This window comes from Triticum aestivum, chromosome 3A (genome assembly GCF_018294505.1).
Source record: "Triticum aestivum cultivar Chinese Spring chromosome 3A, IWGSC CS RefSeq v2.1, whole genome shotgun sequence".
In the NCBI taxonomy this organism is placed as follows: Eukaryota; Viridiplantae; Streptophyta; class Magnoliopsida; order Poales; family Poaceae; genus Triticum; species Triticum aestivum.
Window position 1 is genome coordinate 686,316,397 of NC_057800.1, and position 21,513 is coordinate 686,337,909.

A 21,513-nucleotide genomic window follows, 5' to 3' on the forward strand; every position below is an offset into this window, starting at 1 on the left:
GTTATACTGACATGAAAAAGTGGGACAACAAGAATCTAGACTGAAAAAGAATCCAAAACCCATTCCTACCTACCAGACACAAGCATTAGCTCAATGGGAGAACATGGAGTATGGCGTTTTGGATCCCGGCCTCCATGGAGGCCGAATTTTTGAAAAAAAAAACAAAATTCAAATTTTTTGGTTTCAACAAAATTTGAAAAATGCGTACAAGTAAACAAGGATGTGAGGTGTATGTCTGTAAAATTTCAGGATGAAATACATTGAAATGTGACCTGCACAAAAAAGAAAAATTCCTGGTATGAGAGAATGAATAGTATCATGTGTTAAAAAGCCTCCGATTTTTTTCTTCTGTACAACCCTCATTTCAATGTATTTTGTCATGATAATTTACAAAATTGTGCATTATGCCTTCATGTATGGCTGTATTTTTTTCAGAATTTTTTTAAATGTAAAAATATGAATTTTCACGAATTCTGGATTTTGCGTTTGGAGGCCTCCATGGAGCTCGGCTGCCAAAAGCAATTTCCGACATGAGTCTATGTTGATAGAAAACAAAACTTGTTTCACATAAAAAATGTGCCTGTGATTTCGAACCCTACACTAATCCACCACCATCACTGCTGCACGCTGCCGAACCTAGCAACCAAAAAAAAATACCAACCCCATGAAATCTCTGTTCAATTCAGACAGAAAAACACTAAAACAAAATCAACTTATTGCTGGGAAAAAGAACGAACGGATCACCAACCCCATGAAATCTCTGTTCGATTTGGACAGAAAAACACTAGATCAAAATCAACTTATTGCTAAAAAAGAGGAACAGAATCCTACCACCTAACTGAACATCTAGACATGAAATCTATCCCCCCTCCCCATCCACCACTACCATCTTGAAAAGCCCCCTCGCATTTGTACACATAAATCTCTCGTTTTGGGCAAACCCTAGATTGATGAGAGTACACACAAACACCGCGTGGAGCAAAGAATTAAACAAGCATGGGGAAAAGGGGACGGGCAAAAACCTGTTGCGGCTCTCTCCTTGCCATCTTCGGTCACGAGAATCGTCGCCACCTGAAGGGATCACTGTCCAGGAGAGGAAAGGCGAGCGGGGTGACGAAATGCGAGTGGATGAGGGAATGGAACAATTTTGAACGATACACTCACTTAGGTTTTTTTAGAAACATACACTCACTTAGTTTTTTTTTTTTTGAGAAAATACACTCACTTAGCTTTTTTTTTTTTTTTGAGCATCATACACTCACTTAGCTGAGCGGTGAAAACGCTCACTCTGGACAAACAAAAAACGACCCGCCAGCCCAATAACGTGAAAAATAAAGAAGATAACGGCCCGTCCTAACTTGTAAGGAGTTTGTACACGGCCCGCTGCACGTGATAACGAGGCGCGAGCGAACAAAACAATTGCGCGAATCTTGAAGTCAATATAAGGATCCAATGGTCCAGAACTTAGAGCATCTATAACTGGAGTTTGTCTCAAAAACAAAAAATATATATAACTAGACTTTGCAAATCCGGCCCTCAAACGCCTGCGGACGCGCATGGGTGTGTCCGCGGACACTGATCAGTCAAGCCTTAAATTTGTGTTCTCACAATCAGATATCTCAAATTCATACAAACTCATGCAATTACGTCGATGCACTACATATATCATCTGGCTACACCATCACTACTAACTGCCACCGGCCTACCAAAATTTGGCATATTTGGCTATGGTGGTGATCATCCACGGCTACCCTTGCCCTTCCTGGCATCCTTGATGTCCTTCTCACGGAAGTACCGCTCGAAGATGCAGTAGGGATCGAGCCGGATCTGTTCCTCACCTTCGATGTCCTCCTTCTTCCCCTTAAGTGGCAGTTCGGCCATGGCACGGACCGCCTGATTCTGCTCTCGGGCGAGGGCACGCTTGTTCCTCCGTTCCCGTTTCTTCACAATGCGGGCGCAGATGGCTTCCTCCTCTACGGCCGCCTGCGCCCCCGCATCCACCGCCGTCATTTCCGCCGCGATACGGGCCTCGACGACCCTTATACTCTCCTTCCCACGGCGGGCACACCGGTCCTGGTAGGACTCATAGTTCGCCCTACTGGTGGTGGCGAAGGAGTGATTTTCTGGCCGGGACCGTGGTGATCCGACCCGAGCGTCCGTTGAGCCGACACTATGGAGTCGCGTCGGGCAGATCCCGCCGTCGGCCGGCGCTGTCCTCCCGAGAGCGGCGAGTGCAATGCGGACCGCCATTGCCTCCTCCAACCCGCACGAGATGACACCCCAGTCGACGGATCTGGACTGGTCGAAGTCAGATCCGCTGCCTAGCATGCCGGAAATCGCTGGAGGTGAGCTTGGATGGTGAAGGGAGTGAATGAGAGTGGAGTGTGAAGTGGCTAGGGTTTGATCCGGCAAGCGGATGGGGAGGAATATATGTGGCGTCGGGCAGGCCCGCCTGGGCCGGGTCCGACGTGGCGGACACGCCTGGGTGCCCCATATCCGCTCTATATTTAGGCTGAATATATGAGAGATGCCGGTCAGTCCGAGTGTTTGAGGCTCGTTTGAGATGTTCGTCTTAGTCGGAATTTCGTGACTAATAAGTGACCGGGCGGCCGCTAGGTGTACGGGACGGGTTTAAAAGAAAACGTTCCCAAAATCAATCCCCTCGCTTCGCTAGTAGTACTACTCGCCGGCGGCGTCGACAACGCCATCCTCCCCAGCCGACCAAATCACCAACCGAGAGGAGCCCTAGCATGAGCGTGAGAGGGGAGATGGCTCCCCGCCGCCGCAGCACCTCTCCGCCGCCCGCCTCTCTGCCAGACGACGACGACATGCTTCGGGAGATTCTCCTCCGCCTCCCGCCGCGGCCTTCCTCCCTCCCCCGGGCCTCCCGCGTCTGCAAGCGTTGGCGCCGCCTCGTCGCCGACCCCCGATTCCAACGCCGCTTCCGCGACCACCACCACGGCAAGCCTCCTCTCCTCGGCTTCTTCTTCGAAGACTATCGCTCCTGTCCGTTTGTACCAGTGCTGGATCGACCAGATCGCATCCCCCGGGATCGCTTCTCCATGTCTCGCCGCGAGGACAACCGCATCGTCGACTGCCGCCACGGGCTTGTCCTTTTCCTCAGCGGAAGGCCGCCGCGCAGCCCAAGTGTGTGGGACCCCGTCGCCCGCAAGCAGCGCTGCCTGACCCTCCCACCAGAGCTGGACAACGACCGGATGTACTTTTTCAACGCGGCGGTGCTTCGCCCTGCCCGCGGCCAACGCCGCCGTTCAAGCCAATTCCAGGTGGCCCTGGTAGCCTATGACGACAGAGGAGAAACAAGAGCTTCGGCATGGGTTTACTCATCGGAGACTGGCATATGGAGCAAGAGCAAATCACTGCAGCTGCAATCTTCTGTACCTATGGACCAATCCAGTACTTTGATTGGGAATTCTCTTTACTGGTTACATACCTATGCGGCGAATGTGCTTCAGGACCATCGTCAGTATTTCGTACTTGAGTTTGATCTGAATAATCAGAGCCTAGCCGTGACCGAGCTGCCGGCACACATAGAACCCGGGTATCACACATTGAGGATTATGCCCGCCGAAGATGGTGGGCTTGGCTTCATCCATCTCTCACTATTCAATGCCCAACTATGGAAGAGAAAGCCTGATTCTGATGGTTCAGCTGTATGGGTGCTCGACAGAGATATTGAATTCGGGGAACTTAGATCAACTTGCAAGGGCGACTCCCTCACTTTTGTTGGGTTTGCCGAGGAGAGTAATGCAATCCTTGTATCGACAGCTTCTGGTGTCTTCGTGGTCTATCTCCAGTCAATGCAGTTTAAGAAACTTTCCAATACGGTGTTCTTCTTTCCCCATTATCCATATGAATGTTGCTATGCTGCAGGTAAAAATATCAATTTTTTACTTTGTACTATTATAAGATCAATTTATTTTTTGTAATTAGTTGCTGAAGTGCGTATCATATACTTAGTGTTATGCTGATGATTGAAGCTCAATTCAAATCACGTCAATTTTTCCTTTCGCTGCTTGATGAAATCTTTAAAAGAAACAGTTTTGCTAAAGCACATCTAGATGTGCCATAAGTATTGCACATCTAAGTCCTATGTCATTGATCTTATGTTGAGATTCGTGTGTAAATTTTATTTTTCTTTTTTCTTTTCCTCTTTATGCTTGACTCACTCACTTAGATGTGCAATAACTAGAGCACATCTAGATGTGCCCTAGACACACCCTAAAAGAAAATATTACATCCGTCCCAAATTACTTGTCTTAGATTTGTCTAGATACGGATGTATCTAACACTAAAACGTGTCTAGATACATACATCCGTATCTAGACAAATCTAAGAAAGTAATTCGGGACGGAGAGAGTAGTCCTTAAGGTTGCTGTTCTTTTCTTTTGGTCATATGCATAAATTGTGTTTCGAATGTAGTCTTATGTGCCTATCTGAAATATATATCTTTTCAGCACCGATAACATTTGGAAATGAATGCTATGGTTTTTGTCACCTGTGGAAGGGCCATGCTGCGATTAGCTAGTTCAGATGTACAACTGGAGAAAAAATTGGCCGTACCTATTATATATTTCTTGTGGGGCTTTTAGTTCTGCCATGTCTTAATTTGCTCCGCTTCGTCTGACAAGGAATCGAGTTTACTAAAGATGATTTCTAGAAAGTATCTCTTCTTGTGCGTGAATTGTGTTATGATAATATTCAGTGCTGGTCTGCAGTTCTCTTGATAATGTGACACATAACAGTTAAAAATGAATATCTTCCTGCAGTGAGTCCATTTGCACTAGAGAATAAATAATTTTCTGTATGTCTCATGTATTTTTTCTCAGATTACATAACTAGACAACTCTCAGTTCATCTAGATATTCCATTATATTGCTCTCTTATATCGATGGTTTTCCATCCGAATTATCATCTGTTCCTGACTTATTATGCTCGTAGGTACTGGCATTGTTGATGTACATGGCAGAGATGAAGTGTTGAAATATATGGGAGATGCTCGTCTGTTAGCGCATGTTAGTACTTTGTGATGACTGAAAAGGTGACATGACTTTATCTCCTGGATGTGTTCATCAGGGATATATGTGTCATTTTACAGTATATTGCTGCATGGGCTTTGACTGATGATTTTTTTTATGAAAGTATTAAATCCCTTTGTAATTGTAAGACATCCACTACTTTGCCTAAGTAATTGAGAACAATATATACCGGAACATAAGAATCCTAATCAGTACAGTTTCCGTTATCACACTAGTAAGTTGTACTAACTTATAAGCATCTCTAATCAAGTCATATGTTTTTTTTTAAATGCAGTCAATTTCTCAACTTTATCACTAGTTTATCGACTAGGTTCATAAATTAAAATATTTCTAGGTTACATAAATTTGTGAATTTATATGGAGGTATTATATCGTTTTGTAAACTCTTGACGGTAATAGAAATAGTGGTCAAATGCTCAAAGCTCTGCTCTTCTAGTGCCATGCAAAGGTTAAAATGACATCCAGTTTGGGCTGAAACAAATGCTATTTATGAGTTAATAAAGTACTCCCTCAGTCCCCAAATGTAAGACCATTTTTGACACTATGGTATATAGTGTAAGAAGTGATCTTATATTTGGGACGGAGGGAGTACCTGCCAATACTATACTTGTTCTTATGTGAGTAGTTCTACTTCAGTTTATAAGTACATACTATGCTTATAATTAAGCTGAATGTTTTTTATTTCCAATTGTTTTGCCGTGTATTTCCCCAGTGATATTTCACTACGTAAAGTATTCTTTGTGGGCTAACTGATTGGATTGTTATTATGCAGGTATGTCCAGGTTGCAGGAATGGCTTATCGGTGTAGGTTCTTCTGTTTTCTGGTGTTGTGGTCAGGGCCAGTGATGGTCCACTCCATCTGAAAATTGATCCAGTGTAGTAGTACTCATCAAGTGTGAAGTACACTTGGAGGAATGAACCGTTTAACTTGTTAGCTCCCACTCTTATTTCAGTGACCTCTGTGGAGACAGCACGAAAATTGGCTGTCTCTTGCTCCCTTGTACAAGTTGATTAAGGCTTTCAGTGGCTCGTTTGCTTGTGTATCACCATTTTGAGTGCATTTGCCAAGCAAGCTCGGCTCTTGGTTGACGAGTTGGTGCTCCATGAGTCTCACAGTGAAATTGGTTGCTCATGCTGGAAACAGGGAAATCCAGACATCTTCATAGGATTCTGACGCTGCCTAGCAGCTAGCAGTGATGGTCATTTCCAAATCCATCTTCTGCAAGGTGGTCTGGATTCCATTCTAGACGAGGGAACCCATATGGACGGCCTTACGCGATCAAGGAATCTCATCTGGTTTATCTCGCGCTTCTTTCTGTGAGAGTTAGCGGGGATGACATTACCGCCGCCGCTGGTGTTGGGGCTAGACTAGAATGCAAGGCGAAACGGAACCGCGAGTTTATCCTTGTACCTTGTGCGAGTGAATAAGCCTTGGTTGTCGGGTTGGTGGTTCCTGAACGACTGAACCAAGCCCAAGGTGCTGGGACTAGACTTGAGTCCGTGACCAGCACAGCAGTCCGCCCCTTATCTTTTTTTTTTGAGTGTGCAGTCCGCCCCTTATCGAGCAGGCGAGGCATCTCTTGGGCCTGTATAAATAGGCCACCAACACCAATTATCATTACAGATTATTAGGCCCAGATTATTATCGTTACTCTTTGCCAGCCCCACCACAATTCCTGGGGGATCCAGGCAGTCCGGCCCCGGCACGACGCCCATCCTCTGCGGCGACTCGGAGCAGTCTCGCCTCCGAAGCGTTTAAGATAAACTCAGGTTGAAACGCCGCCTCCTCGGCCTCTGTCTCTCTAGTGCTAGTAGTTTCCCCGCCGGCAGTCAGATCTGCCGTCACCGCCAACCACCATGATGCACTACCTGTACCAGCAGGAGATCCAGCGAGAGAACCGGCGGCGGAGCCTGCTGCTCCGGCAGATGGAGGAAGGCCGCGCCGAGCTGCTCAACTGGCCTGCTCTCATCCAGCGCGGACGATATGCGCACCACCTTAGGATCATCACCAGGGTACACTCCGTAAATCACCACCATCTATCTATCTATCTATCTATCTATCTATCTATCTATCTATCTATCTTATGTAAGTATTGAATTTGTATGCTGAATTGCTTTTTGTCAATTGCAGTGTTCTACGCCCGTGCTGGGTCTGGCGATTCTGGTCACCGTGTTGGTGCTCAAGTACAAGTACCACGTGCCCGAGCTGCAGGATCCTATTGACATGGGGGCGTGTGTGTTCGTGGCTCTCTGCTTCATGCCATCTGGCTACCTCTGTACTCAAGACTAATTATGCCACATCCAAACTTGGCTTCTTGCTTGCTTGCTTGCTTGCTTGGAGGATTAGGTAGGCATTTAGGCAGGCTCATCACGACAAGTGAATAGTCTGTTGCTCTTCTTGTTCGGCTTCTTTCAGGCAGCAGCTTGCAAGCCAGAATATCAACGACGGTTGAGGGACAACTTATTAGGCATTTGAGTGTTTACATGCATGGCTCGTGCCTAGATAGACGATGTTGAAATTGTTTCTAAGGTTCTCTCTCTGTGCACTTTGGTGGTTGCTTGTCAGCGCATGGAATTGCTTACATTTATTCACTACCTTGCATCTTTAAATGCAACCGTGCAATACTTTCAATTAACCCTTTTGGTATATAGGTAACCAAGCACAAGCTCCGGCCCAGGTGAGTCTGATCTTGTGCAAGCGACCAAATAAGGAAAAAAATATAAAAATAAATAGGAGTACCTAGATTCTAAATTCTCCTACTGTACATGCACCGTATGCATGGAAAGGAAAACCATAGTCTTATAAGTACCACATGCACCGTATAACCATTACTGGATCACACATATCTAACCAATTGTAGGTATGTTCATGATATTCGTTGACCTCTTATGTTGTAGAATCATCTGCTAAGGCATATGAGAATATGAAAATGGATGTGATCCCGTGTAATTGCTTTGATATACATCTAACTAGCAAGAAAAATAGCATTGGCAATGTACCATGCTTTAGTTTGTGAATGAATCTAGTTTAAGAGAAGGTCTCTTCACGACCAATCAGAACTTGCAAAATAACAAATGTTCGACAACAAATTTGGATTTGAATTGGTAACAACAACCATCATAATTATATAATAATACATAAATATGTGTTAATACCGAGCTTCTTAGTTAGTTGACTAATTTTGTTAGGTGCAACGAAAAAATATTAATTAAAATTTTGTATTACACATGAACGGTATATAAGTCGTGAATGTTAATGAATGGTATATAAGCAAAAACCAGGCAAGAACTCGTATTCAAAACGGCACCACAACTCCTCTTCTTTCTTCTCCTTTACCTTCCTCTTCTCCCTTGCAACAACCTACTATTCGTCCTCATCCCCCATAAACCCCCTCATAAGTGGCTCAGTGATATCAATTATTGTCTTCACTCAAAGATGCTTCCCCACCGCCATTCCATATGTTCCCACGTCAGCCTCCAGGAACTTCCCCATGAAATTGCCTATCACCTCCCTAGCCTCCCTACACATCACGCCCAGGGGAAGATAAAATACTCTCACCCTTATGATCCACCGGAACTTTTAGTCGGCACAATATCCTCAAAATTTCCCAAATTCCCACGGACCATCTTCAAATACCTTCCACTTTCCTGACAGCTGATGAAACATGAACAAGAAAATGTTTTCTCCCAAATCCTTACATTCCAGGCCCTTCATAGGACACCAAACCTAGTCAGCGCCCTGCCAATGCTACCGCCATGGATGCCTTATCTGAGAGCAATTTTGTGATCGCCTACAGTTCTACTGCCCCCACTTTGCCTCCTCCACTCTAGATGATCTTCCTCCCCTTCTTCTCTGACTCCAAAAGTTTCAAACTCTTCATCAATCCTTCAACGCGATCCATCACTGCACCTTGCAGCGAGCACGAAATCAAAAAACCTAAAACCTAGGGTTCTCTTGGTGGTGTACGATCGTGTGCCCAAGCACACACACAAGGCTTATGATGGTGGAAGGGGGAACACATGACCTAGCGAGGAATGGTCGGGATGGTGGAAAGAGTGGCCGTCGGTGGCATGACCAGAAAACTTAGCCCAGAAGTGATCACCAACCAGTCACTAGATAGGGAACCTAACCGTCACTCACGGGACGGACCCTGCTATGTTGTAGCTATTTAGAGCATCTACAACCACAAGTACCAAAATCTGGTCTCCAAACGCCCGGGCGCGTCCGTGGACAGTCGGGCAGCACAAAAAGAAAGTCGTTTCTACAACCGGTACATCATTTTTAAATCATCAAATCCATATTATAACATGCATCGTGAAACTAATCTTGAGTGGAGCTCGTCCAACTCCACCCTGTCCATGTCCGGCGGCTGGCTGCGCCCATCAGAGTGTTGTTGTAGTCGTTGGCAAGGTGAAGTAGGACATGGGAAACGCATCGGCTCACGAGACTCGAGTCGCCGCCTTCTTCCAAGTCATACTCTTCCTCGTCGGAGCACGTTGCCTACATGTCACCGGTGGACGTGAGATCCATGATGGATCCATCGTGGTCGGAGCCGGCCACGTCCATCATGACGCGGTTGCGGCGCCTGTGGGGGCCGTGCATCATATGCGGCACTGGAGAGTGTGACTCCGCCTCACCAATGTCTCGCACGACGCCCATTGCCTCGCGTCGGTCAGTCCGGGCGTTTGGGCCGGATATGGGACGTTCGGTTGGGTGGCATTTTTCCGTTCAGTCAATGTGTGGGACGGGTATGGGTCCGGTTGTAGATGCTTTTAGCCCCTTGAAGGAGTTGGTGATGAGCCCTAGGTGACGAAGCGCCCTGTTTAACTTAGCAGCAGCTCTTGGGACCCTGTACGGCTGTACATACAAATAGTCAGGTGACCACAACAAATATTACTCAAAATTCCCGGGGAGAGTATTACGCAGATCGCTACTCCTTCTTTGCCCCTTACAATTCCCGCGATCCGGTCCTGGCACGACGTCCGTCCATGCCTCTCGTGCGCCGACTCGGAGCAGTCTCGACACCCGAGAACTAAGATAAATCACCTTCTCTTACCCGCCGGCAGGCCCCCTCACGGTCAGGCACCATGATGCACAACACGATCCAGCGGGAGATCCAGAGGGAGAACCGGCGGTGGCTCCTGCTCCGGCTGATGGAGGAAGGCCGCGTCGACCCGCCGGCTCCTGCTCCCGCTCCATCTCCGATCTTCCGTCACCGTGCCAACATCTTCGTCAGGGTAATCTATCCATCTATCCACATAAACTCTTAAACCCATCGCCGCCTGCACCGTCAACCAATTATCTAGGCCAGTGTCAAAAGCCTCTTATATTATGGAACGGAGGGACTAACATGCTTCAATTATCTTTGCAGTGTGCTTTAACCATGCTGAGCCTGGCGACACTGGCCTCCTTGTTCGTGCTCAAGTACAAGTACCACGACCCCGAGCTGCAGCACCCTCTCCTCATGGCGCTCTGTGTCTTTCTAGCTCTCTGCTTCATTCCAGCCGGGTTCCTATGTACTCAAGACTAATTGCCTTCTTGTTTGCTTGGATGGAGGATTCTTCTTCTTCTTTCAGGCAACAATTTACTGTTCAGAAAGATGAACTGTTGACCAAAAAGGCAACAACTCATTAGACTAGATAAACTGTTGTTAGTGCATCACATTATCAGCTACGGCATGTGCGCGCTCTCTTCCTAAGTTTCTGTGCACTTTGGTGCTTGCTTGCTTGCTTACACAAGCTCGTCGACGGCGCGTAGAATTGTTCACTGCCTACCTTGGCATCTTAAACGCAATACCAGTCCATTTATTTATCTAGCCAACTGAAGTGGTAAAAATAAATAAGAGCGTATGATTAAGCATACAAAATTCTAAAACGCAATTGTACATTTTCTAAAGACAGTTTGCAAATGCCGTCTCCATCTCGCAATACCTTTTTCAAAGATAAAGGCTCCATGTCGCCTAGTTTTTTTTTTTTATCAAAAGGGGTTTCCCCCCAATCCATTTTATTGATAAAACAGAGCATAGCATCCAGGACAGTTCATAGCATTCAGGCCTACTTGGAGTAGCAGGCCAGCAGAAATATAAGTACGCTAGCAGTTATGAAATAAAAGGGGCCACGCAGGGCCATGGAATGACACATCCGAACTGGGCAGAAGGAAAACTAGGATCTACTGTAACAATCTCACACACAGCAGCTCCGCCAGAGTGAGCCCTGAGATAGAAGACACCTAGTCCTCCCAGCGCGCCTTCACTTCCAAGCGATGCGTAGCAATTCACCTCTTCGACGGTCCAGCAGCAGGAGACAGCATCGTAGTAAGACTGATTGGTCGCCCCCACACAGGATCTTCCATTGGTGCAAAAGTGAGCTGGCCTTCCCCAGGATAACCCGAGTGCTTGTCCACGGCACGCCCTGAAAGCACATTTTGTTACGCATGGTCCAAATGCTCCAAATGGCAGCAACACAAGCAATATTAACAACAGTTTTCTTATTGTTACGGCCTCACAAGATAGACAACTCCGTCATATTATGTGGCCAAGAGAAGCTGAAAGTATTAGCAAAGTCTTTCCAAATTTCCTTAGCAACAATACAATCAAAAATAAGATGATGGACAGATTCATTTTCACCAATATCACCTAGTGCAGTCTATCCACGACGAATCAAATCACTTCCAAAAATATCAAAGAAACCATCTGCTTTAAGCACATCATAACCACTTCAGCATCTCGTCTTTTTTTCTTTTGCCATCTAATATTGCATTCTGAAGTTGTCATAAAACTGAAATTAGAAAATGCCTGAATTTCTACTTCATCTATCATCCATGTTCCTTTCATGAAAGAACATAGGAAGACGGGGCATCGTTCAACTAAAAGTGTCGACTGAATTGCTTCAAGTGGGCAACAGAGCTTGAGTCAATGTGTGCTAGTACAAGCACTGAAACATCTCAACTCCGATCAAAACATTGAAGATTTGGCTTCAGTTTAAGAGCACCTGCGCTACCAGCCTGCCGACAACAGAGATTTTTTATTTATTTTAAGATTTACACTCCAAAGGACCATCCACATTCCAAAAACTGAAACATTGAAGACTTGGTTTCAAGTTTAAGGGCACCTGGGCTACCGCAACAAACAATTTTTTTATTGTAAGATTTAGACTCCAAAAACCATCCACATTCCCAAAACCGAAACATGACCTTGGCGCTCCAGCAAAACATACTCGTTTTGGGTTCTCAATGCAGTTTGTTTTGTAAATCTGGCTGTGCAAATTGACAGAAAATAAGATTCGGTGTATCCGAGGATCTTCAATTAACTGTAAGTACTTCCTTGATGTTTCCGTTAACGTATCTGAACATGGATCGAATAAGTAAGTTAGGAACATGTACGTTAACCAGAAATAGACTAATATGCTTTATTGTGAGAATCAAGTATTGTAAGCACATACAGTTTCAGTTGTGCTTTCTCCTCGTCAGTGCACATTTATGACAGAGAAGAAAGAACCAATATTGCACAACTTTACTTACTCTTCCAAGCTACACATGACTGGGAAAACCAAAAGTGTGCGCCCAGTTTATAATACAAAAAGCTGTTGACTTTGAAAACAGAAAAATGACCCATCATAGTGATTGACCTCAAAATACCTATTTAAAATGTGAAGCTTATTATAGCTGCATATCTTCGTATTACCGTGTACATGTGAAATTTTGATGTGCACAGCAATAATGCTTAAAAAATTGGAGCAGAAATATGGGATGATACCCTTATTCAAAATATGCTTTACTTAATATAAACCAAATAATGGTAGCAGTTAATTCCCTCCAACATTGTAGCAGCTATTTAACTAGAGAATGTTAAAAAAGCTGGAGCACACCCATGTCATGATAACATTGTTTATAAGATGAAATCAAATAACTTGCAAGTCATAAATGAAACCAAAGATGATTTTCAGTGAAATAACATCATACATTTTGATTTAATAAAGAAAGCTTCTCTTGGCCTGAAATACATATAAATTTGCAAGTCATAAATGAATGATAAAATGAGATTGACAGGATTAACATAACATGTTTCATGAACATTTTACTTTAGGATATTCCACAAGCTCTGTGAAACATATTCAGTCAGTCAAATTGCAAAATGGTGGTAGTGGCCAGTGGGCAGTCCATATCATCACTTGTTTGGATGACCCAACATTTGAAGAGCTGTAATCAATAATCAATCCCAACCCGCATTTCTCTGATACAGTGCCTGAACCATTCAAATCATTTATTGCAATTTTTTGTTGGTAACCCAAACAGAGTACACTATTGGTAAACAATTCAGATAACATGATAATCCAAACAGATTACACTATTGGTAATCCGAACAGAGTACACTACTGGAAACTACTCAAATCAAAACTATTCAGATAAGATGATAATCTAAACAGAGTACACTATTGGTAATCCAAACAGGGTTTACTATTGGTAAAGAAACATGATACTATGTTCATTTCAAAACTCAGTACACGGCTGAATCAGGACTGTAATTTCTCAAATGTAGCACAAACTGTTGTATGTACTGTACAGTGGGACTCCCTGTTTTTGCTAACAAAAATGCTGAAAACTGTTTTAACAATGGTCATATGTTCAGTTATCTGCCATAAGTTGCCTATTCCACAGTTAACGAGTCGATCGACATGAACCAAGACTACACACTACGCTGCGCCTCCGATCCATTTGCGATCCTGCAGCATTCATAGGAACATAAAACTGTCAGAACATACAGATGAGATGATAATAAAAGTGTAGAAGAAATGAGAAGTTTAAAACTTTACCCAGGCCCAAGCAATGATCTGCAGAATGCAAGCGAAGCCCAAGATGACGTAGGAAGTCACAGGAGCATCCGGTGCTATCAGGACGTGGCTGTACCAAATCACAAGGGCAGTAATGCCAGCCATGCCAATGTGGCTGGCAACATCAGCAAAACGGAGCATGAGCGCAGAACCGCGGCACTGCCTGCAAGCGACAGCTACACCAACCGCGGCCCAAACCACAGAGAAGGCGACATGGAAGATCAGCTTGCCGGTCTTGGACAGCGTCTTCATCACCGGTCCCGCGGGGTCCAAGTAGGGCAGTAAGGTCAAGGATCCAAACAGCGCGTAGCTCAGGAACTCTGCCAGGTTCTCCTGCACACAAACGTGAGGGGAAAAGCTCGGGATATTCAGATATCAGAGAGAAACGCAAGAAATTGGGATAACTATGGTCAAGGAAAGATGGTGGCGATTGTTAAATTGAACAAAGGCAACCAATATCGGTGTTAAACTGCAGAAAGACTCGTTTTTTCAGTTCTTGCGGGAAGAACAATCAAGCAAGCAAAGGGCCATACCTCCGGTCTTGACGCAGTGGAGAGCGAGTTCGACACCGGCCAGGCCTTATGGTGAAGAAGCGCTTGCCCTAGGCGGCCGTCGTCGACCACATCTGCATTCCTCCTGTCCTTCTTCAGCCACAGGATCCATTTGCATCTGCTCTCATCTCTGCCCTGTGAGTCGGCCGCCGCCGCCGCCACCGCCAAGCTCAGCTCGCGTGCTGCCACCTCCAGATTCCTACAAGTCACTACAAGATCCACCCCTTGCAAATATGCCTCCAAAGCCGCCCTGGCGGCGGCGCTGCTCACCAAGCCCGCGGCGTTCGCCATGGTCTGCAGGTCCGCGCCAGCAAGAACGTCGACAGCTTCTTGAAGCTCCCTGGCGCGATCCAGAAACTTGCACCGCTCCAGGGCGCGCACCACCAGCCCCGCCACCCAGACGAGACGGATGGAAGAGAGGTGGTCCGCCTCCGCCGCAGCCCGGGCCGCGGCGGAGGAGGCGCGGTCTAGCACCGAGGCGGTGCTCTCCATGCTGCGACGGAGGCCGTCGGCCGGCGGACGGCGGGGGCGGGGAGGAGGGAGGGAGCACCAGCGGGCGGAGGGCTTTTGGAGTTCTTGGATTCTTTGGTCTCGCGGGAGCCGGTGAATTGGGGGGCGGGAGGGGAGGGGAGGAAGGAGGAGAAGCACGGGGGTCCGTTATAACTCGCTCTTGGCGAGCGGGTGGGAGGGCTCGCTCACGCGCGAATGGCCCAACGTCTTTTTTTCCTTGATGACACGCCACTGTGCATGTGAGTTAAAAAAAACACCTGTATCAAAAGGCTTATTCGTATTTCCACTGTTTAGTTTTTATCGTTTATTATTTATATATTTATAAATAATATTAGCGTATTTTTGGTAAAGCATGCTAATTTTTTATGTTATTTTAAAGAAATGTTCATGCAGTTCAAAAAGGTGTTCATGTAGTTTAAAAATGTTTCATGAACATTCCCAATGTTACATGCACTCGGAAACAATTTTCATGAAAAAATTAAATTGTTCTTGCAATTTAAATAACATATTCATGTATTTATAAAAATATTTATAACTTTTAAAAAAGTTTTTATAATTCACAAAAAATATTCACATGTTTAAACATTCTTCATGAAATTTACTGAAAATATTTATGAAGTAAATGTTTTCTACAAACTTTAAGAAGGTGTTCATGACATATAAAAATGTTCATGACATTTTAAAAAATTGTTATAATAGATTAGAATTTCAAAAATAATCGGTGATGTATATGAAAAAGGTTAAACATATATTTAGAAAAAAATGTTCAATGTGTATTTGAAAAAATATCGACGCGTACTTAGAAATGTTCATGAAATGTAAAAATTATTTGCATACTTTCAACAATAATATGAAATAAAAATGTCGTACATTAAAACTGGTGTTAAAAGTTCATGAATTTTAAACTGAAGAAACAAAACAAAATAAAATAAAATAAAATAAAAATATAAGCCGCCAAAAATAGAATAAAAACCAACATAGAAAGACAAATAAACTGGTAGAAAAATATTAGAGAAGAAAAAAAACAACCTAGAGTCTTCCTCAAACCTCCCAAATTGGAATAGAACCTTGCCAAAACTGGAGGTAATTGGGACGGTCCACATCTCCCCATATTGTAGGGGCACTAGCGTGTATCTCATAATGATAACCGAGATATATCAATAGTGCAAAAAGGGGTTTCTCCGTTTTTTTTAATGAGTTTGGAATGTGCTATCTTTGCATTTTCAATTGGACCCCAATTTTATTTCCTTAGCTCTTGCAACCAAAGCAAATAATTTACTAGTGCATGCTATTATGTGTGATGAAACCCTTCCAAGAAAGGCCCAGATTACAATATTTTAAATGAAATTAATGTGAGAGCACACAATTTCAACAAAATTAAGGGGCACTTGCAAAAGTTACTAAAAACTACCCTGGTGATGACAAGTGACGCATAGTTGTTGTAACCTAGGAGTTTTAGTTAGATTTCTCCCACACACACACACCGAAGGGATGTGTGGCTTTTATGTTTTCATATCCGTCTTTCAAAATGAAATATCTTTTGAACCTCGTGTTAAAATTATCAACCGTTTTCACCGTTGTGTTCCTCTCATCAAGATATTAAAACATGAACCTATGTTAATAGCTTTGATGAACTTTTTTTAAGCGCAATTTGTGCTCATAACCAGAACTAAACTATGCTTCCAGCCGGAACTAAGCTGTCCACGATGCCATGCCCTAGAGGGTGTGCCAGCAGGCCAAGAGTCGATCCATCAGGCCACTGGTGGAGCTTGAGGAAGTTCGTTGGGGGGCTAAATAGAATATATGAGCTAGTGGGGGCAAACACATAAAATTTCATCATCTAATCTCTCTCTAAAAAATTTATGCATGCATGTGCCAATCTTTTGAGGGGGGGCACAGCCCCCACAACCATGCACTAAGCTCTGCCATTGCAACAGGCCATTGGGCGAGCCAGGTACATGACCTGGCTACTTACATACACCATGGTGCACCAGCGACTTGGTGAAGAGCTAACAAATCAAAACAAGAGAAAAGTGAAAGCTCGAGTCGAAGAGTGGAGGTAGCTCGGTAACTCAAGTCGATCATTCCCTTTCATTCTTTCCCGAAATAAGTGGGCTATTCATTCTGGTACCACCTTTGTTCAATAGAGTGCATGTTCTCTATTTCCCAAAACCCATTCATTCACCGACCCGTGGACTAGAGGTTGCTTGCTTGGAATTGAGCTTTCTAGTTTTCTTTAGTACAATCTTTTTGCGAGAGCAACCCTGGCTTCATTCCTAAGATGCACTCACAACTTTCTTTTTGTTCATATTCTGGCATAGGAGATAATAGTGGTTGGACAAGACTACATTGCCAGACAATCTAGCGAGGATAGACTAGATCATAACCGACCCCATTATTAGGTAAACTCTAACCTTGCTCCCATATGCAAGGCAAGGCAGGGTCTCCTTGTTGGAAATATGCCCTAGAGGCAATAATAAAATGGTTATTATTATATTTCCTTGTTCATGATAATTGTCTATTGTTCATGCTATAATTCTGTTATCCGGAAACCGTAATACATGTGTGAATACATAGACCACAACATGTCCCTAGTGAGCCTCTAGTTGACTAGCTCGTTGATCAATAGATGGTTACGGTTTCCTGACCATGGACATTGGATGTCATTGATAACGGGATCACATCATTAGGAGAATGATGTGATGGACAAGACCCAATCCTAAGCATAGCACAAGATCGTGTAGTTCGTCTGCTAGAGCTTTTCTGAATGTCAAGTATCATTTCCTTAGACCATGAGATTGTGCAACTCCCGGATACCGTAGGAGTGCTTTGGGTGTACCAGACGTCACAATGTAACTGGGTGGCTATAAAGGAGCACTACAGGTATCTCCGAAAGTGTTTGTTGGGTTGGCATGAATCAAGACTGGGATTTGTCACTCCGTATAACGGAGAGGTATCTTTGGGCCCACTCGGTAATGCATCATCATAATGAGCTCAGTGTGACTAAGTAGTTGGTCACGGATCATGCATTACGGAATGAGTAAAGTGACTTGCCGGTAACGAGATTGAACGAGGTATTGGGATACCGACGATCGAATCTCGGGCAAGTAACGTACCGATTGACAAAGGGAATTGTATACGGGATTGCTTGAATCCTCGACATCGTGGTTCATCCGATGAGATCATCGTGGAACATGCGGGAGTCAACATGGGTATCCAGATCCCGCTGTTGGTTATTAGTCGGAGAGTTGTCTCGGTCATGTCTGCATGGTTCCCGAACCCATAGGGTCTACACACTTAAGGTTCGATGATGCTAGGGTTATTAGGAAGACTTGTATGTGATTACCGAATGTTGTTCGGAGTCCCGGATGAGATCCCAGACGTCACGAGGAGTTCCGGAATGGTCCGGATGTGAAGATTTATATGTAGGAAGTTGTCATACAGTCACCGGAAAGGTTCCGGGGCATATCGGTATTGTACCGGGGCCACCGGAGGGTTTCCGGGGGTCCACCGGGAGGGGCCACCTCTCTCGGAGGGCCTAATGGGCTGTAGAGGAAAGGGAACCAGCCCTACATGGGCTGGGCGCATCCCCCCTTGGGCCCATGCGCCTAGGGTTGGGGGGGGAACCCTAAGGGGGGCGCCCCCCTTGCTTGGGGGGCAAGCCCCTCCCCTTGGCCGCCGCCCCCCCTATATCTCATCTAGAGGGGGCCGGCCCCCCTTCCTCCTTCCCCTATATATATAGAGGGGCAAGGCGAGGGTTGCACACACGATCCAAGGCGCAGCCCCTCCCCTCTCCAACACCTCTCCTCCTCCGCAAGAGCTTGGCGAAGCCCTGCCGGAGTACTGCAACTCCACCACCACCACGCCATCGTGCTGCTGTTGGATCCCTCTTCCACAACCTCTCCCTCCTCCTTGCTGGATCAAGGCGCGGGAGACGTCCTCGCTCCGTACGTGTGTTGAACGCGGAGGTGCCGTCCGTTCGGCGCTAGGATCTTCGGTGATTTGGATCATGACGAGTACGACTCCATCAACCCTGTTCTCTTGAACGCTTCCGCTCGCGATCTACAAGGGTATGTAGATGCACTCCTCTCTCCTCGTTGCTAGATGACTCCATAGATTGATCTTGGTGATGCGTAGAAAATTTTAAATTTCTGCTACGTTCCCCAACAGTGGCATCATGAGCTAGGTCTATGCGTAGTTTCTATGCACGAGTAGAACACAAGTTGTTGTGGGCATCGATTCTGTCAATTTACTTGTCGTTACTAGTCTTATCTTGATTCGACAGCGTCTGAAGGAAATATGCCCTAGAGGCAATAATAAAGTTATTATTTATTTCCTTATATCATGATAAAAGTTTATTATTCATGCTAGAATTGTATTAACCGGAAACATAATACATGTGTGAATAAATAGACAAACAGAGTGTCACTAGTATGCCTCTACTAGACTAGCTTGTTAATCAAAGATGGTTATGTTTCCTAACCATGGATAAAGAGTTGTCATTTGATTAAAAGGATCACATCATTAGTTGAATGATCTGATTGACATGACCCATTCCATTAGCTTAGCACCCGATCGTTTAGTATGTTACTATTGCTTTCTTCATGACTTATACATGTTCCTATGACTATGAGATTATGCAACTCCCGTTTGCCAGAGGAACACTTTGTGTGCTACCAAACGTCACAACGTAAATGGGTGATTATAAAGGAGCTCTACAGGTGTCTCCAAAGGTACATGTTGGGTTGGCGTATTTCGAGATTAGGATTTGTCACTCCGATTGTCGGAGAGGTATCTCTGGGCCCTCTCGATAATGCACATCACTTAAGCCTTGCAAGCATTACAACTAATAAGTTAGTTGTGGGATGATGTATTACAGAACGAGTAAAGAGACTTACCGGTAACGAGATTGAACTAGGTATGGGATACCGACGATCGAATCTCGGGCAAGTAACATACCGATGACAAAGGGAACAACGTATGTTGTTATGCGGTCTGACCTATAAAGATCTTCGTAGAATATGTAGGAGGCAATATGGGCATCCAGGTCCGCTATTGGTTATTGACCGGAGACGTCTCTCGGTCATGTCTACATTGTTCTCCAACCCGTAGGGTCCGCACGCTTAAGGTTATGATGACAGTTATATTATGAGTTTATGCATTTTGATGTACCGAAGGTTGTTCGGAGTCCCGGATGTGATCACAGACATGACGAGGAGTCTCGAAATGGTCGAGACATAAAGATTGATATATTGGAAGCCTATGTTTGGATATCGTAAGTGTTTCGGGTGAAATCGGGATTTTACCGGAGTACCGGGAGGTTACCGGAACCCCCCGGGAGCTATATGGGCCTTAGTGGGCCCTAGTGGAAAAGAGAAGGGGCAGCCCAAGATGGGCCGCGTGCCCCTCCCCTCCCTTGGTCCGAATAGGACAAGGAGAGGGGGCCGGCCTCTCTCTCTCTTTCCCCCCCTCCGCGAATCCTATTCCAACTAGGATTGGGGGGGGGGGGGTCCTACTCCCAAAGGGAGTAGGACTCTCCTGGCGCGCGGAGTAGGACTCTCCTGGCGCGCCTCTCCTAGGCCAGCCGCAACCCCCCCCCCTTGAGCCTTTATATACGGAGGCAGGGGCACCCCAGAGAGACACAAGTTGATCCACGTGATCATATTCTTAGCCGTGTGTGGTGCCCCCTTCCACCATAGTCCTCGATAATATTGTAGCGGTGCTTAGGCGAAGCCCTGCTGCAGCAGTACATCAAGATCGTCACCACGCCGTCATGCTGACGGAACTCTTCCCCGACACTTTGCTGGATCGGAGTCCGGGGATCGTCATCGAGCTGAACGTGTGCTAGAACTCGGAGGTGCTGTAGTTTCGGTGCTTGATCGGTAGGGCCGTGGAGACGTACGACTACATCAACCAAACGCTTCCGTTGTCGATCTACAAGGTACGTAGATCGCACTCTCCCCTCGTTGCTATGCATCACCATGATCTTGCGTGATCGTAGGAAATTTTTTGAAATTACTACGAAACCCATCAGTGGTATCCGATCTAGGTTTTATATGTTGATGTTATATGCACGAGTAGAACACAAGTGAGTTGTGGGCGATATAAGTCATACTGCTTACCAGCATGTCATACTTTGGTTCGGCGGTATTGTTGGATGAAGCGGCCCGGACCGACATTATGCGTACGCTTACGCGAGACCGATTCTCCCGACGTGCTTTGCACATAGGTGGCTTGCGGGTGACAGTTTCTCCAACTTTAGTTGAACTGAGTGTGGCTACGCCCGGTCCTTGCGAAGGTTAAAACAACACCAACTTGACAAACTATCGTTGTGGTTTTGATGCGTAGGTAAGATTGGTTCTTGCTTAAGCCCGTAGCAGCCACGTAAAACATGCAACAACAAAGTAGAGGACGTCTAACTTGTTTTTGCAGGGCATGTTGTGATGTGATATGGTCAAGATATGATGCTAAATTTTATTGACGGTGCTTCGGAGATGGAGATCACAAGCACAAGATGATGATGGCCATATCATATCACTTATATTGATTGCATGTGATGTTTATCT

General features: G+C 45.3%; 4 protein-coding genes across 4 annotated transcripts; 3 read left to right on the plus strand and 1 right to left on the minus strand.

The window, feature by feature from the left end:
• The first annotated feature begins 2,639 nt into the window (after positions 1 to 2,639).
• On the plus strand, positions 2,640 to 6,100 carry LOC123059089 (uncharacterized). The gene is made up of 3 exons (XM_044481732.1): positions 2,640 to 3,891; positions 4,960 to 5,059; positions 5,830 to 6,100. Exons 1-2 carry the CDS (start codon positions 2,751 to 2,753, stop codon positions 5,046 to 5,048), a joined length of 1,230 nt encoding a protein of 409 aa, XP_044337667.1. The 5' UTR covers positions 2,640 to 2,750; the 3' UTR covers positions 5,049 to 5,059; positions 5,830 to 6,100.
• A 323-nt stretch (positions 6,101 to 6,423) lies between these two features.
• LOC123059090 (uncharacterized) lies at positions 6,424 to 7,581 on the plus strand. The gene is made up of 2 exons (XM_044481733.1): positions 6,424 to 7,070; positions 7,189 to 7,581. Exons 1-2 carry the CDS (start codon positions 6,915 to 6,917, stop codon positions 7,345 to 7,347), a joined length of 315 nt encoding a protein of 104 aa, XP_044337668.1. The 5' UTR covers positions 6,424 to 6,914; the 3' UTR covers positions 7,348 to 7,581.
• Positions 7,582 to 9,984: 2,403 nt separating this feature from the next.
• LOC123059091 (uncharacterized) lies at positions 9,985 to 10,819 on the plus strand. Its single transcript, XM_044481734.1, has 2 exons — positions 9,985 to 10,295; positions 10,430 to 10,819. The coding sequence occupies exons 1-2, from the start codon at positions 10,146 to 10,148 to the stop codon at positions 10,586 to 10,588; spliced, it is 309 nt and encodes a 102-aa protein (XP_044337669.1). The 5' UTR covers positions 9,985 to 10,145; the 3' UTR covers positions 10,589 to 10,819.
• Positions 10,820 to 13,564: 2,745 nt separating this feature from the next.
• LOC123059092 (uncharacterized) lies at positions 13,565 to 15,049 on the minus strand. Its single transcript, XM_044481735.1, has 3 exons — positions 14,420 to 15,049; positions 13,869 to 14,219; positions 13,565 to 13,778 (listed from the first exon to the last, which is right to left on the minus strand). The coding sequence occupies exons 1-3, from the start codon at positions 14,927 to 14,929 to the stop codon at positions 13,749 to 13,751; spliced, it is 891 nt and encodes a 296-aa protein (XP_044337670.1). The 5' UTR covers positions 14,930 to 15,049; the 3' UTR covers positions 13,565 to 13,748.
• Between the last annotated feature and the right edge of the window lie 6,464 nt (positions 15,050 to 21,513).

Excerpts from the sequence above, each read along its gene's own strand:
- LOC123059089 (XM_044481732.1), top strand. The coding sequence starts at position 2,751 with ATGAGCGTGAGAGGGGAGATGGCTCCCCGCCGCCGCAGCACCTCTCCG. Across the intron at positions 3,892-4,959 it reads TGAATGTTGCTATGCTGCAG|GTACTGGCATTGTTGATGTA; the intron begins GTAAAAATATCA and ends TTATGCTCGTAG.
- LOC123059091 (XM_044481734.1), top strand. The coding sequence starts at position 10,146 with ATGATGCACAACACGATCCAGCGGGAGATCCAGAGGGAGAACCGGCGG. Across the intron at positions 10,296-10,429 it reads GTGCCAACATCTTCGTCAGG|TGTGCTTTAACCATGCTGAG; the intron begins GTAATCTATCCA and ends TTATCTTTGCAG.
- LOC123059092 (XM_044481735.1), bottom strand. The coding sequence starts at position 14,929 with ATGGAGAGCACCGCCTCGGTGCTAGACCGCGCCTCCTCCGCCGCGGCC. Across the intron at positions 14,220-14,419 it reads CCACTGCGTCAAGACCGGAG|GAGAACCTGGCAGAGTTCCT; the intron begins GTATGGCCCTTT and ends GTTTGTGTGCAG. Across the intron at positions 13,779-13,868 it reads AGATCATTGCTTGGGCCTGG|GATCGCAAATGGATCGGAGG; the intron begins GTAAAGTTTTAA and ends TGAATGCTGCAG.
- LOC123059090 (XM_044481733.1), top strand. The coding sequence starts at position 6,915 with ATGATGCACTACCTGTACCAGCAGGAGATCCAGCGAGAGAACCGGCGG. Across the intron at positions 7,071-7,188 it reads ACCTTAGGATCATCACCAGG|TGTTCTACGCCCGTGCTGGG; the intron begins GTACACTCCGTA and ends TGTCAATTGCAG.